This window comes from Sturnus vulgaris, chromosome 5 (genome assembly GCF_052056855.1).
Source record: "Sturnus vulgaris isolate bStuVul1 chromosome 5, bStuVul1.hap1, whole genome shotgun sequence".
In the NCBI taxonomy this organism is placed as follows: Eukaryota; Metazoa; Chordata; class Aves; order Passeriformes; family Sturnidae; genus Sturnus; species Sturnus vulgaris.
This window is the reverse complement of record NC_142247.1, coordinates 27,704,519-27,717,931: the sequence shown is the minus strand read 5'-3', so window position 1 is coordinate 27,717,931 and position 13,413 is coordinate 27,704,519. Positions and strand designations below refer to the sequence as shown.

Sequence of the window (13,413 nt, the reverse complement as noted above, 5' to 3'; positions counted from 1 at the left end):
ACGCTTAAATCTGATTCACCTTACTTGACAAAAAACTCCCAAAATAAAGAGGTTCTTGAATCTCTAGACCTTATGTCTTGGGGTAGAGTTGAATTTCTTTCCACAGTGTTTCCTAGGGGTACATCTCCCTGTAAATGAGTTGAATTGTGCCTTTTGCTTAAATATGACCTTTATCAATAACAGTGTTATCAACTAGTGCTTAATACAAGAAACAGTGGTTCATAGTGAAGTGTAAAAAATTCAGAGCTCTGACAGTCTGAAATTTTATGGCTTAAAATCTGATTATTTCTCTGCATCTCCTTGTAAATCATCAGGTGCTATAGTATGAAGTATTTTAAAATACTATGTAGTGCAGCTGTATATTATGTATAAATACACATAATGCATGTGTACTATGTATAATTACATATTATGCTAAAATTTTCTTATTTATAAATAGCTATTAAATAGCTACTGCATATCATATATTAGTAATAGATCTTTCTGATTTGTGACTTACACTTATTGTATACATAGGTATAATCTCAGATAAATTTTTGCAGTTGAAGATGGATGTGTTTATCATAGATTTAGACATTCTGCAGTCCTTGTATTGGGATAATTCTTATGCTTTCTGAGATCTTTGGAACAAATCTTTGTGCCTGTGTGCTAAAATGGGATTCAGTAGTTTTTAAGACTATAAGTGTTTAAAGTCAGTGGGTTTCAAACGTGTTTTGTTTCCCCCCTTCTTCAGTCCTAGTTTCTTTGTCATTCTTCCTCTTTTTCTTCAGCTTAGCACTGTACAGTGCAGAGCAGCAAGAAGGCTGCAGTGTGCTTTAGCCTTCACTTGGCCTCAGGATTCTCTCTTTTTCTGTTCATCTGGAGGGACTTCCCTGGTATCAAAAAAGGCGTTGAAGGGATCAAGAGAAGTCCTGCCAAGAAAGACTTGGGAGTGCAGGTGGACAGGAGACTGGACACAACCCAGCAATGTGTGCTCAGCCCAGAACATCAGTTGTATCCTGGGCTGCATCCAAAGCAGTGTGGGCAGCAGGGCCAGGGAGGGAATTCTGCCCCTCTGCTCTGCTCTGGTGAGACCCCACCTGCAGTGCTGCATCCAGCTCCAGGGTGTTGTCTTCTGAACAAAAAGAACATGGACCTGCTAGAATGAATTCAGAGGAGGCCACCAAAATGATTAAAGGGACGGAGCACCTCTCCTTACAAGGAAAGGCTGAGAGAACTGGGATTGCTCAGTCTGGAAAGGGAAGGACTTTAGGGTGACTTAATTGTGGCCTTCCAGTACCTGAAGGGAAACATACAAAAAGATGGAGAAAGACTTTTTAACAAGAGCATGTAATGACAGGACAAGGAGTAAGGGCTTCAAACTGAAAGAGAATAGGTTTAAATTAGGTATTAGGAAAGAAATTCTTTGCTGTGATGGTGGTGATGCACTGGAAGCAGTGCCTAGAGAAGTTGTGGATGCCTCATCCCTGGAACTGTTCAAGGTCAGGTTGGATGGGAGTCCAAGCAACTGGTCTAGTGAAAGGTGTCCCTGCCCATGGCATGAGGATTGAAATAAGATGGTTTTTAAGGTCCCTTCCACCCCATTCTATGATTTAATGACAATGAAAACCTCTAATGGGACTATTCAGGATTATTGATAATTAAAATGCAGTTTAGTTGGGAACTTAAGGCATTAAGATACAAGGGGAGGGGATGCTCAATCAGGCTGTAGGCTTAATTCATCCTTGCTAGAAAGGAAGAAATGCAAATCTCTGGACTTAGCTGGAGGTACAGATGAGAGTCGCTGGATAAAGGACTTTGGTGATGGGGCCATGGCATAGTCCTTAGCTTGCAGCTTTTGCATTCTCCCTCCACAGAGCCCTGGCCTTTCCCAGGCCTTGGCCACCACTGACCCTTTCTTTTAATCTTCCTTTTCACCAGCTTTAAGAGCTATCCCCCTTTGGAGGTAGTAGTTAAATTTGGTTGTTTCTGTGCTAATTGCTTGGCAGTCTGTAAAAAGCTGTCTTTGGAGAGTTACGTAAGGGGGAGAGGGTGAGAGGAAAGCAAAGGATTGTCTTGCTTTTCACATCAGTATAAGTCAGCGGAGAGGAAAACAATGAATATTTTTATTTATTATTTATATGGTGCCCATAAATGTACTTGGCACTTTGCAGTCAAATAAAAGACAGTGGCCCTGCCACCAAAATTTGGCAGGCTGAGAGATGAGAGCTGGCCTCTTTCAACTGAATGATCAGGACTGAATTACTGGTGGGAAAGGGATGGGAGTATGAGATCTACAGGATTAAAAAAAAATACAACAGCTGTACCCCCACACTTTCATTCCTGATGCCTACTGACCATGACATTTGGACTTATATGTACATACATATACCTGATAAATATTTGGCAGGTTGTATCTTTCCAGGTATTTTTACTTCATTGCATGGAAAGAAGCCCTAGTTCTCCCAGGCTATTGGTTACTCAAGGTCAAACTTCCCCTAAATCTCTGTGGCCCAATAGACTTGTTTACTTCAGGTGTAGCTCAGTGCCCCAGGACTCACATGGGAGTGATACAGCTTTCATTTCTCTGTCTTTGACTTGCAGGTAGGAGGTAGCTTTCATCAGAAGGTTAAAGGAAGGTGTTATCTCCCAGCTCTGGGAAGGTGCTGCCCTGTCTGAAGTGCCCTGCTTTTTTGCTTTGCCTCCCTGCCCTACCGATGTTCTTAAGAAATTGCACTAATGTGATTACCAAGCTTTTAAAATTGCTTGGATGAAAATTCTGACCCCTGTAAAGTCTTTCGAAGGTTTACCAGGCTTGTGCAGGGTTTCACCCTGCTGCCCAGTGGATAGTACTCACATAATGGTAGGTTGGCTACTGTTAGTACTCAGAAGACAGGAGGATCTGACCTTCCTTTGTTAGTGAAAATGGGTGAAAAATGGAATTGCTCCCCCGCCAAACTACATCCTCTGAATTTCTCAAAGTGTTTCATAATTTGTTAACCAGCTGTCTCATGTGCAAACAAAGCAATTTCAAATTCCTCTGTACTTAGCTGTCACCTCTCCTCTCAAGGTCTTTTTAATCAGTTAATTTTCTCCCTCTGAATGAACATCTACATTCCTAATGATATTAACATGAGTGTAGTAAGTGGCATCTTTCTGCCTCACGAATTTCTCTTTTGTGTTTGCTTGGGATTATTCAGTAGATACCTTTTGTCCCACTGTGTTTAGCTTCCAAGGAAGCTGAGTTTCAAGAATTAAATACATGGCACTATTTGAGGCTGGATAAACAGATGATCTCCATCCTCTAGATGCATGCGACCAGAAGTTGAGTGTACCATAGCTATGATTTCATAGCACCCTTCATTGCAACAGATATGACTGTGGTGTCCTGTTATCATACATATTAACACTTGAGCTGTGCAAGCAGCTTTTGAATCAGTGATTCCACTACAGATTTCTGGTCAAGCTTGAGGGACACCTAGCAGCGATTTGAAGCCTGTATACTGCTGAATGTGTCCTGAGAAATATTTAAGGCTTTAATATGACCTGTTGGGTGGAGAAACTGCACAGAGCCTGTATAATGTTCATGCACTTGGCTGACTCAGAAGACTCTTGGTGTGCTGGTGATGGGTGGGCTCTGTCTGTATGTGATGGTGGGATCCTGAAGTGGCCCCTCACACCTGGTGTGTCTGTAATGCTCGGGTCACCAAAAGGCAGTGTGGTGGCAGCAGGCACAAGCAGGTGTGGTTATGGAAGATGTGGGATCCCCAACATGCTGTCTGTTTGGAGTGATGTGCACTGCCCAAGGTTTTCAGCCTCTGTACATAGCAATCCAGCTTGCAAAGAGGCTGCACAATCCTACTGTGTGCACTGCTCTGGCAATAACCTCATGTGATGGAGGCTTCTTCCACCAATTGGATCTCTGCTTTCATCTCAGTTATTTTGCAAGGACAACTATTTTTAAAGTTGCTATATTTGAACTCTTTTCTTTTGCTTTCACCTGGCCCCCCTCACCTCTGCATTGTCACTAGGTTGCTCTGTTCCTTTTCTTGATCCGCATGTGTCCATATTTCACCAACAGACATTCACAGATTTTTTTTTCTTATTTATGGGTCTGACCCCCACTACATCTTCCTTTAAAATGGACTTTAATCAAATTCTTTGCCAACTTCACTGCAGTCAGCTGCACTAACTGATAACTCCTTTCTTGGACTTATCTTGAGCAATTCATGGGTGAAAGTGCTATGCAAAGCAAGACAGAGAATTTGAAACATCACTGGGTAATGAATAATAAGATAAACTGCAAAGTCAAAGTCTGAGGGAGCACAAGGTAATTTTATGCCCTCCCAAAATCAACATATTGGATTTGGTGCTGTTTACCCCCCCCTTTTTTAGCTTCCTATTTTGTTTGTTTATAAATCAAGACGTGTTGTTTGACTAGTGAAGATAAGAAACTGGGCTTTCAAGAGGACTTAATGTGGCAACAGGATTCAGAGCTGTGAGGAGTCCCAGCTGCTGCTGAGGAGGCAGAGAATGTTATTGTGAGGGAATGCAGGAGGGGACTAAAAAGAGCTAGGGTAAAAGGATGATCTGAAAACTTATAGTCACTTAGAAATGGCTGAGAATTCCACCTTGGAAACAAAAAATGTCTGTAATGTCAAAACTACATGGCTGTGCAGAGGGGAGAGGAATACTTTAGGAATGAATCTGGAGAAGTATCTGTACAAGAGAGTCATTAATAATAGAGCATGAGCAGCACAGTCACTTTAGTCTGCTCTCCTCACAGACTTGTACCAGTGCTAAGATTTAGGTTTGCAGTATGATTTTCTGCCGAGGCTGTTGGGCTCACACAGCTGGCAAACTCCTAGCTGAGATGCAATTTTGTCGATTTTAAAGTGCCTGCAGCACCATGCCACCAACAGTTGCAAGTTCTGTGCTCGAAATCCGTAGAGCACCTCCTCTACCAGGACAGGTGACTGGGGGCATGGGTTTGTGGATGTGCCTGTGTGCACAATCCAAGCTGCATAAAGAAAAGAATACAGTGAAAGATGCTGGCAGTGATGATTGACGTTCCAGAAATAAACTGATCCCTACCTGAATGCAGATCAGGACAGAGTTGCAGCTTTGAAGAACTTGCAAGCTGAAAATGAAGGATAGACAAAACATGATATAATATAGAGAGGCCCTGAGAAGGGTAATAATAAGCATGAACTCTCACTAGCATTGTTTATGTTGTCTTACTGCAAGCTTTTTTACTTTAATATTCTCTCAGCATCCTTGGGTCTTGATGAAATGGTTCTGATGGTGGAAAGCATGTTCACCAACCAAAGGTAAGTCAAGGAAAGACCTACAGGATACAGGCAAAAGACAACAGCAAGAATGGTTGCAGGTCCATATAATACAGCTTGCAAAGAAAGACTAAAGAAACTGGGCTTCTTTAGCTGCAGTGAAAGAACATGGAGAAGCAGCAGCACAATGGTCCTCAAAAACATAAAATGGACCTTCAGAGAAGAAGAAATTATTTGGATTTCCCTGCCCATGGACAAGATAACAGAAAATATTGCAGTTGTGTTTGCAGCTGGAAGGCTTTAGTTCAGATACCTGGAAAAACTTTGCAGTAGTAAAGCTCTGGTAGGCATTATCCAGGGAATGGAAGAGTCTCCAGCACCACCCATCTTCCAAAGTGGGCTGGATTAAGAGCTGTCAGGAATGGTGATGTCCAGGAGAGACTCACCAGAGAGACAGAGGTGGAAGAGACATCTTTTCAGAGTCAAACCCAGGTTTGTGATTCTGTGGCATTGTTCATGGTGCAGCTTGGGGACAAAAATTGTATATTTTGGGGATAAGAAAAAAACAAGCTTTTTCTCTTTGAGAGTCATCCATTAGCTGTGAATTAATTGATTTCCTGAAAACTACAGACCCACCCTTCAATTTTTAAGGTTCTGAAGGAAGCTCTTGTGCAAACAGCCTGATTGGATTTTCAGGCAATGAAGAAAGGTGCAAGCTGACTGCAGTGATATGCAGCTGAACCAAAACAAGAGGAGACAATCAAGGATGTTTGGGCAATGCAAAGAGGTTATACATTAGGAGGGTGGGCACTTTGGGCTTGTTGTTACCCATAGTGGTTGGCATCCTGAGGGCTGAATGGCTAGGTTCATTTGGTAGATGTAGATGTCTAGAGCTGTTTTAGGCATACTGGAGTGTCCAAACTACCCTCAGGTGGTGGGCAAATTTGACACAGGGGCTATGAGAGACCCGTTCCCAGGGTGAAATTCCCAAGGCATTTCAGCTTGACACTTACTTTTGGGTAAATGAAGTGAGCTTAAAGTTTCTAACATGGGCTTAAGCTCTTTTGGACTTGCAGCTAGCAGAGGAGCTGAATTTGTGGCTCTTAGTTTGATGGGTCAGAACTATGGAGCTTCCTGTGGTAGAAAACTTAAACTGGTCATCTGGGGCTTACAAAGTCTAAGGAGCCCTCCCAGAGAAGCTGTATAAGGGTGAAGCACTACACCCACGCACCCACCCTTGCACCAAGTTCTGCCAGCTCATTATGTTATTCAGCAGTGGATTGATTTGGGTTTTTTTTAAGCAATGTAAAAGTAGATTGGCTGACAAAAAAGAGCTTTTTTGTTGCAAGAGCTTGCTGAGTTTGGGAAACTGCTTTCAATGCTATTGGCAAACACTTTACAGTGTAAACAGGGCCTACATCAGGCAGATAAATAAGTGCAGATGCGCTTTTCTGTAGGATCCATTCGGTGATAGACAATATATTGAAAAAAAATTCTCATCAAATTAATTGTGGCCAATTAGACATAACCCCTTCCCCTCATCTCTAAATCCCCTCCAATTGCTGCTGCATGAATGGGAAGAGCTCCTATCACCTGTTTCATTATGCAGATTGATATCCGAACATCTGAGAACAATGCTGCTTTCTGCACGGCACGGCTCCAAATTGCTAATGAAACAGCTCTGCCAGCCGAGTCACTTAGAGCTGCTTTCACTGCTGCTGTCAACAGCTCTCATGGCGAGATGTGCAGGGCAGTGGCAGAGGAGCTCTCCTCCCTGAGTGTGCTAACAGCTCCCAGCCTGTGTGTTTATTGCTCTCCAGAGAAGGAAGAGCTCTGCTCTCTGACTCTGAGAGGTCACTTTTCCAAAGTTGGGGTCTGCTTTGCACTTAATGCTCCTTGATTTCAGTTTGTGGAGTGAGGGGTTGAAGAGGCAGGCAGCTACTGGGCTCTGAGCACAGATATCTCATGTCCCAGAGCTACCCCAGCCCTTCAGGCATCGTCGGTGTCTGCTTTCTGCCCCCATCTCTAGCATCCACCTTCACAATTGATGTGAAGCAAGTGGGGCTTCTTTCATGGGTGAGAGAATGAGCACATCCCCTCGGGTACATAGAAGGGGAGCATCTCACAACAGAGGTTCTGCGGTGAACGAGTGGGAGGATGCAAGTGGGATGCATCTCTGCCCGGGGCTCTTTGGCTACAGGACAGCAGCTGAGCCCTGCTGGTTCCCTCACAGGCAGTCACCCCTTGAGGTAGGTAGAGCTGGGCAGCAGGATGGGTCTCCTGCTATAAGCAACTGTAACGTGGGGCTCCTACAAGTGGGGACCCTGTACAGCTGGGTTTTCTCAGCAACTGATGTAGTTGCTTATCTTCCCCTATTACTACCACTTTTTTTTTGCCAGAACCTCACAGGAATCTGCAGATGCCTGGAGTGGAATAGTTGTGATTTAGGGCTCTGACAGGAGAAATATTTTCATTAAATAATGGGGCAGTCCTCTCATTAATCCACATTCTGATTCTTTCTGTCCATATCTGTGGTTAATTCCTTTGTCAGTGTTTACTGCAGCATTGAGATTACCTCTGCACAGGCTTCCTCCATGTAATGGCTCCTGCATTGCCCATCAGCTCTCCCTCGTGTCTGAGATTCCTTTTCTGCCTGCCAAAGAGCCCTGCTTCCCTGGGGATGACACCTTATGATCCAGGCCCACGGTCCCAGCCCCTGGGAGAAATCAAACAAGTGGCTTTCCTTACTGAACTCTTTGACAATCTGCGAATTAACTTTCCTCCTTACAGATCATCTCCAGCTCCTCCACACATTCCTCTGCCGTATTGGCAGGAGAGGACACGCTCCTTCCCCATCTGTCCCATGAACTTTCTGGGAAGGCTCACATGTCTTCTTGTTCTCTCAGTATGAGCTGTGTGAGACAGAAGTTAGTTCAGAATGATGCAATAATTTTTGACTCTGGAGAGCTCACTGGAAATCCCTTCATCCCTGCACTGAGCTGTGCCCACTTACTGCCAAGAAACACACATGAGGATTTTTGAATTGCTATCTCCTACCGAAAAGCTGCATGCGTTTAGTGCTATTACTTCTAAAATATAGAAAAGTAGCTGCTTGTCTCTGGCTGCATTGACTGTGGAGTCAGTTGGACATGGGTTACTTTTAGCTTTGTAAACATTTATCTAGGTTAGTTAGGGATCTGTGTTCCTCTTGGACACTCAAGCTAGAATTGTCTGGTGTGGGCCCCATATGGATCCTTTCATACTGTTTTGCTGCTCACCAAGCTATTGCTGAAGTGTGTGTGCATGTTGGTGTGTGAAGAATAATTTGCATTTGAAGATCTGTTCTGACTAAGGAATGAGCAGGAGGTAAGGATTGGTGAGTGAATGAGTAGTATGTGAATTTGTAGAAGTCATTAATCTGACTTATTTCTCTAGAAATGTGCTTTTCCAGTTACCAGAAACAATAATTTCTTACAAGATAAATGTTTTCATTTATTTATTGATTACCCAGGAGATTAAAAATTAAATCTGAAGCCTTTCACCTGTGGCTGCTGTTATGGGCTCTGGAACAGAGTGGGGACAAAAGATAATTCAGAGTTGGGATTATTTTCCTTATCGCAGGGGAATGCCTGACTTCATAATCCTTCTTACTCCAGTTTGTAGGCATCATGATAGAAGCAGACAAAAGTAGAGATCGTGTCACTGGGAATGGAGGGTGGAGGTATAAAATGGATATGCCAAAACTCAATGTCACACAAATGTTGGTCAGGCCTGCCTGATGCTTCTCCTGTTGACTGTACTCTGTCAGAGGGCTCTGTGGGAATGGGAATGTCCTGTATGTCTTCAAGCTGGGATTCTGCAGCCTCTGGGAAAGCAAGTTGCCCACACTGCATTCTCCTGGTTTAGCATGTCAGGGGAGAGACTGTGTTTCTTTGTGTCTGGCATGGCAGTGCCCTCCTTGTGATGGGTCCCCTAGGCTACTGCTTTAATCAACTTTGTAAAAAAGAATAATTTTAGCATGCTGTGGTGATTTTTCTCCCATCAAAGTTTGCATTCATTAGAGTCTTTGATAGCTGTGAGTTTGTCTTCCTCCCTAGAGGGCATGACAAGTTCTAAGAGACACCTTACTGTCTTTTTTATGCTATGTGAAACTTCTGTTTTGTTGGTGATGCACTAGCCTGAGTTCAGAAAAACAACCCTGATGTTTTTTATTGGCTTGAAGCAGTAGGATATGTGTTCTCTCACACACTGACATGCACATACAAGTTAGCCCATCCTGCCATCCAAACTGGAGGGATGAGTTGACTGGTACACAGAAACAGATGGACAGTCACCTATGCAGAGACCCAGCTTCTAGTTGTCCTCATGGCTGAGATGTTGTGAGCGAGATACACTGCTTTAGGGGCTCTGGCCTCCTCAGCTGAGTTGACCAAGTTCCAAAATGGCTTTAAGCAGAGCTCAAGAACAAGGCTCATCTGCATGTATTTTAAGCCAGAGCTATCTGTAGATTGCAGCCCCGTAGAAGGTGGCAGTGCATGACTGCACATATTCATGTACCAGGTGCACTCCTACTGTTAAATGGTTTTGGTCTGGCCACTAGCATGTTATCAGCGTGCTTCTCAGGATCATAGAAATACACAGTCGCAGCTAGGAGTCAGGAAATAACACCAGTCAAGCTACTGCCTGATATATCCAGAGAGGAGGAGGCTTCCTTCCATTTAACCTGCCTTTGCATCTTTTTCTTTACTGCTTATTCAGTTTCTGGTTTATAGTTCTGTGCTCCTTCTCATTTACTGGTTCTAGGGGTTTTAAAAGCGTCTTGATAATTGACAGTCTAAATTTTACTCCTCATAAAATCCTAGAGAGAATTGATTATGACTTGAGTTAAGCAAGCGGCATGTAAAATCTCACAGGCTTGCAGCCGTGGGGGAATGTTATGATGAATGTATTTCTTGTGAGCAGCAAAAGCTTTGGAGTGTTCTGCCAGCTCTGTTCTGGGCATCAGATGTTACTAGTAACTTGCAGCCACTAACAGCATTTCATTTGGGACATTTGCCCAAAAATTTGAAAGCTGATCGTTTTTTTGGTGAAGTGGGTGTGAGGTGTGCTGAGAGGCATCTCTCCTCATTAATTACTTTTCTACCTCTGTCAGAACCAGGAAGTGTAAAGGCATCCACAGAGCTAAAAAGATACTTCTTAGGCATTAAATGACGGTTTGTGGATAAAAAACACATTGCATAGACTTTATTGGAAACGGTTTATTGACTGTGTTCCAGCACCACTGTTATGTTTTCCCTTCCCTTTGTCCTTTTATCTAACCTCCTATTTAATCTCTGATCACCGACTACTTCATGCACTTCATCCAGAGTAGAGAAAAAAAACTCCTTGCTCAGATTTACTTCTTGTTTCTTAGGCATTAACAGGAGATATTTGTATTTGAAAACAGTGAAATATAATATCTTCTCAGTTATGTTTTCTACATGATAGTAAAATAAAATCAGATCAACCTTCTGATGTTCTCCCAACCAGATGAGTGCTTCCATCTGAAAGACTGTAAGAAATATTTCTTTTTCTGTCTCTTCAGTTCCAGAAACCAAATGACTTCTCACCCCCTTTCCGCTTCGGGACAGTTCCCAACGGCAGCACGGAAAGGAACATTCGCAACAACTACCCTGAAATGCACAGCTACATGGTGAAGTTCAACCAGAGGGGGGTGGACGATGCCCTATTCTCACTGAAGACTGGGTGAGGCTTTCTTACATGCTTACTCACCACAGAAACCTGACTTTTGCGTGCTTATCTGGAAAATTTACTTTTTAGGGTTTGAAAAATAAGCCTCTGTTATCATTCCGTGGTTAAAAGTATAGCAAGACCACACATAGCACAGGAGAGTAACTCTGTGGTTCTTTTTCCCAGGTTTTTCTATTGACATCTGTATAAGAGTTTCTGATTTTGCTGTGTTTATAAGAATGAAAAAAAAAAAAAGAGGATCTAGTGTATCCCTGTGTACATAATCCATGTGTGTAGTGGTCTAAAAGACCTTGCTTCATCAAGATATTTCATGCTGATGGGTTTTAATGCATACAGAAGAAAAGCTCACAGGTCTCTGTGGACAAAGTTTTTTCAGAGCATTTATAGTGTCATCTGGAAATTCCTTTGTTTTCCCTCCTTCTGTGTATAAAAGATTATGTTAATCAGGATGCTGTCAGACTAATCCCACCCCAGTGTATCACCAGCTAATATAATGTAATAGAAGGTAGGTTTGAAACAAATAGTTTGGAAGTAGCCTACTCTCTGGAATATTTTAGTATCAAGGGCTAAACAAAACATTATTTGAATAATATGGAAGTATAAAAAATGTAAGCATTTGCTTGGGTAATTTTGGAGACATGGGAAAAATTGTTAGCAAAAAGCATGCTTGAATAGCTCATCCTGTTTTAGTAACAGTGAATCTGCAAAGGACCTAACTCAAAATGACATCTTGCAAGCCTTTGTCCTTTGTAATTAAAGACCTCCTCTCAGAACTGACCATTTTGGTTGTCAGAGCCCAGGCCCAGTGAAAAAAAAAAAATTTTTTTGCTTACACTCATGTTGCACTCTTATGAGAACTTATGAGAAAGTTCATTCCAAAGCACAAATTAAGATGTTTAGCCAATTTAATTACTAGATTGACTGAATATTCCGAAGCTTGTTTGCCAGGTTCAGAGGCCCACAGCCCATTGGAAATGATTGTGCCATTGTTGGATATCATCCTGGGAAGGTACATTTGCCAGGATAGTCATCATTCAGGAAATAAATATGAACTGTCCTGGAAATATATGGATTCAAGAGAGCTCATCACTTGTGATAGATGCCATCCTTGCTCCTTATTCACCCTTGGACAGACTTCCTCACAGATAAGCACTTGAACTGAGATAATCACCATACTGTAAATATATGTGCAGGAGGTGTATTGTAAACATAGTATGTGAGAGAGAATGTGCAACTGGAAGGTCTTAGGTCGTTATCAGAAAATGTTTCATGTCAGATCTAGTGGGAGGATTTACCCACCAGTTGTCTTTGGGTTTGTGGAAGATGCAGCCTCTTGAGACTGCCACCAACATCCAAATCAATTTGTTGCACTGTGAAAAGGCTCTCATGTGGCTGTTGTACTCTCTACATCCATAATGGGGATTTCTCTGTGTTGAAACAGAATATTTGTTGTGATATTCAGCTGAACATTCTTTAACAAAGACCAGTTCAGCATGGTAAACCATAAAGAGTCTGTCATGGCCAGTTGATGCTGGCAAAGATCTGGTAGTACTTTTCACAGTACTGAGGGGTTAAACATAATATCCTGACTGGATATTTTTGCAAAAAAAGTACATTTTTCTCAACAAGTCATGCCAGCATTTGAATTGGAGAAAATATTTTCCTTACTTCCATTCTACTTTGGTATCTAATATTGATATATTTTATAAGGAATTTTAGATTCTTTTGAGATGAAAGGCAGTACAGAAATATAAGCTATTAAGGATATAGATCCCCTTGACTTCCTCTTCATTCATCTTTATCTTGCAATATGTTTGTATTCCAAATTTTCTTTAAGATCAGAAATTATGATTACCAAATAGAAAGAAATAGACTATCCTCATTTATAACCCAGATTCACCTGTAAGACAGCTTTAGGCTTAGATTTTATATAATTGTGGTGAAGGTGAAGATGACACCTGAAGGATGGGATACCATCCAGAGGGACCTGGACAGGCTCAATGAGTGGGCATATGGGAATTTTGTGAGGTTTAACAAGACCAAGTGCAAGGTGCAGCACTGCGATCAAGGCAATTCTGGGTATCAGCACAGGCTGGGGGATGAAGGGATCAATAGCAGTCCTGCTGACAAGGATTTGGGAGTGCAGGTGGACAAGAGGCTGGACACAACCCAGCAACGTGTGCTCAGCCCAGAACATCAGTTGTATCCTGGGCTGCATCCAAAGCAGTGTGGGCAGCAGGATGAAAGAGGGAATTCTGCCCCTTTGCTTTGCTCTGGTGAGACCCCACCTGCAGTGCTGCATCCAGCTCTGGGGTCCTCTGCACAAAAAGGCCGATTGCAGCAAGTCCAGAGGAGGCCACCAAAATGATTAAAGGGACGGAGCACCTCTCCTTAC

The 13,413-nt window shown here is 42.6% G+C and overlaps 1 protein-coding gene across 1 annotated transcript in view; it reads left to right on the top strand.

The window, feature by feature from the left end:
- The window catches only part of GRIN2B (glutamate ionotropic receptor NMDA type subunit 2B), a 221,483-nt gene that overhangs the window by 181,902 nt on the left and 26,168 nt on the right, over positions 1–13,413 (top strand). Inside the window, exon 11 of the mRNA XM_014882568.2 lies at positions 10,852–11,012. Within this exon, the coding sequence (XP_014738054.2) occupies positions 10,852–11,012 (161 nt within the window). The remainder of the gene's footprint in view (positions 1–10,851; positions 11,013–13,413) is intronic.